Source organism: Seriola lalandi, unplaced genomic scaffold, assembly GCF_002814215.2.
Source record: "Seriola lalandi dorsalis isolate HSWRI2012SDOR001 ecotype SW California unplaced genomic scaffold, Sedor1 jcf7180002052111, whole genome shotgun sequence".
NCBI classification, from domain to species: Eukaryota; Metazoa; Chordata; class Actinopteri; order Carangiformes; family Carangidae; genus Seriola; species Seriola lalandi.
In genome coordinates this window covers 73473-76518 of record NW_019522664.1, presented here as the reverse complement: position 1 = coordinate 76518, position 3046 = coordinate 73473, and the positions used below count along the sequence as shown (strand labels likewise).

The 3046-nt window shown below is 44.1% G+C and overlaps 1 protein-coding gene across 1 annotated transcript in view; it reads right to left on the bottom strand.

Annotated features, from left to right (window-relative positions):
* The window catches only part of rilpl1 (Rab interacting lysosomal protein-like 1), a 16089-nt gene that overhangs the window by 7175 nt on the left and 5868 nt on the right, over positions 1-3046 (bottom strand). Inside the window, exons 4-5 of the mRNA XM_087172157.1 lie at positions 2890-3046; positions 1951-2156 (exon numbers count right to left, since the gene is read on the bottom strand). The exon at positions 2890-3046 is cut by the window's right edge and continues 95 nt beyond it. Of these exons, the coding sequence (XP_087028283.1) occupies positions 1951-2156; positions 2890-3046 (363 nt within the window). The remainder of the gene's footprint in view (positions 1-1950; positions 2157-2889) is intronic.

Sequence of the window (3046 nt, the reverse complement as noted above, 5' to 3'; positions counted from 1 at the left end):
GTTACACACCTGAAACACTTCAGCATCACATGCAGCTGATTGAAGCCACTCATGCACTGAGCAAAGAAAACACCACAAGTCTTATTAATAAGTTTTCTATGTTTTCAAAGCACAAAGTCCAACTGAAATCACGTTCAGTCCTCCCTCCCTCTGGCCGTCAAATATAAAGTCTGTATCAAGGTTATAACGGCTTTACAGTTTTAATTATTATTTCATTTTGACTTTTTCCTTTTCAATTTCAGTTTAATTTTAATTTTTCAAGCAGGTTTGTTCATTTAGTTTCCTTTTTTTTGTAAAAATGCTCCGTTTTAGTTCAGTTCTTAGTTTCAGGGGTGAGATTCAAAAAGAAAAAGATGAATCAACTCTGAATAACTCAGGAACAAAGCGACTCGTCGTCGGTGCTGCAGCTCTGTGGCTCTTCATCATTGCGGCCGCTGCAGTCGTTAATACAGTGAAGAGAGACAGTAAGATGCTATAGAGATAAACAGGTATCCACCCAAAACACCAGACAAAAACTAAATAATAAATTAATAAATTATAATAATGAATTTATTCTATTTTATTTTTCTAAAAACACAGTAGTTTCAGTTTAGCGTTTTTTTTTATAAAGCCTTGTTTTTATTTTTATTTCAGTTAATGAAAATATTATTTATCTAGTTTTTGTTACTTCGTTAGTTTTAGTTAATGATAAAAACGGTCTGTATGAGGTTGATTAAACGTATTATTATTATTATTATTATTATAAGAGGAGCAACAGTAACAGGCTCTGCTAACTCACATATGTTGCATTTCTCCTTCACAGTAAAAGCCTCCTGCTGGTTTTATTGTGAAGTAGGAAATGTTGGGTTTGCCTCAGTAGATTTCAGTAAACAGGAAAATAAATTGAACTAAACTCCAAACTACAGAGATTCAGGTAGAAACTACAAAAGAACTGAGAGTGTAAGAAACAGACTTTTCTCTCTGGTGGTCCTACGAAGCGGCTCGGCTCGGCTCGGTTCGGCTCGGCTCGGATCAGCTGTCCCCTGCTGTGAGGCTGAAGTGGAAATGCATATCATCTCCTGCAGAAGCCTAAAAGTAAACTAACCTGTGCTGCAGCCAACACACACAGGTGAGATTTGCAGGCGAGTTAACATGTTTGTTTAATGTTCTGCAGCTAATTCGCTAACTGACATTAGCAGTGTGTGTTTGTGACTGAGGTCAGGAGGAGTCATGTGTGTTGTTGTTGTTGTTGTGAGTCTGTTGCTCTGGTGTTGTGTAGCAGCAGCTGTCTGTCTGTCTGCCTGTCTGCCTGTCTGTCTGTCTGCCTGTCTGCCTGTCTGTCTGCCTGTCTGTCTGTCTGTCTGTCTGGCTCCCTGCATCTGATGTAACACTGACCTCGCTGCTTTTTGAAGACATGGTTTAAATTAAAACATCTGCATTGGTTGCATGGAAACGAGTTCTCTAATATTCTGCTGGATTAATGCAAAGATACTAAAAATATATAATAATAAATAAATAAATAAATAAATGTCTCCCTTTTGTTTTCTGATTGTTGTTCTGCAGGAGAAATGATTCACGGAGCAGACGTTTGAGCTGCAGCAGACAAGAAAAAGAAACTTAATTTCAGTTGGACTTTAAGCTACTTCTATAACTGTCAGTGTTTCAGGGTCAAGGCGAAGGGAAAACTTCCAGAGCTGTTAGAGGCGGCGCTCATCTATATTTAGAGGAGTCGTCAGCGGCGTCGTCCAGAGTCTCACCCACTTGGCCGAGGAGCGAAAAAATCCCAGTGACACTCTGTTAGTTCACAAACAGCCGTGAAGAGCTGCGTCAGCACGGCTCATGAGTCAGACACGTGTTAGTCCACCAGCTTTATTTTTATGTGTTTCTATCTATAAGCTTCTTCCTCTTCTGGGGGGGGGGGGTGCGGGTTTGGAGTTAGAGTCACAATCACACCACTCTGGTTTTGCTAACTAGCACTTCTGCATTACCCAAAGCAACACTGCCTCGTCATCCTCATCCCCATCGCCGGGCGCCCCCGGGCTGAGGGAGCCGGGCAGGGGCAGGGGCCGCGGCGGGGCGGGGTCAAACCCGCCCCCAGACATCAGCTCAGAGAGGCCGGGTCTGTCTGACCAGCCCTCGGCCCCCGCCGCCGCCGCCGCTGCAGCGGCTTTACGACGCTGGTGGAGCAAAAGACAGTTTATTATCTGATCACTGAGCCTTTCAGTGAGAGAGAGAGAGAGTGTGTGTGTGTGTGTGTGTGTGTGTGTGTGTGTGTGTGTGTGTGTGTGTGTGTTCTGGTGATCTATGGACCTCGATCATTTGGAATTTAATTGGGAGAATTGTAGGTTTGAGCTTCTTGGCCTGTGACTGCTTCAGTGATTATAACTGAAGAACTTAAAGGAAGAATTCAACATTTAACTTTCCTGCTCAGAGTGAAATGAGACGAACTTTTCCTTTTAAGAACATTTAACAATGTTTTTTTTTTTTTTTGTTGATAAGATCCAACAGGCCTTTTCCTCAGGAGACATTCTGACATGCGGGAACAACACAAGAGGAAAACATAAGACGAACGATTCAGCGGCTCCAGTCTCTGGCTCCTGGTATTTTGTGTGTGTGTGTGTGTGTGTGTGTGTGTGTGTGTTGGCTCAGTGTCACTCTGTCATGGGACACTTCACTGTAACACCTGTGCTCTTTGTGCTAAGACAAGATCAAACCTCTGGCCTATAAAGAAAGAAATAACAACAGAGGACAAAGGTCCTGGGCCAGATTTCAACCCACAATGCACTGCAATTACATAAAAGCTTAAAGCCATGATTTTGACACCATGACAGAATCTGATATTAAGTTCAGGCTGTAAAACTAACTTCAGTGTAACATTCAGACTTTTAATGCGTCTGCGTGCGGCGTTACCTCTGCAGGTGAGGGGGGCTGAGGCGGGGTCTCCTCGGGGCCGCGGCTCTGGGCGGGCAGCTCTCCCTGAAGCCGCTCCCTCAGGCGTGTGACTTCCTGCCGAAGGGCGCCGACTTCCTGTCCCCGCGCCTGAGCGCCGGCCTCCAGCTCCACCTTC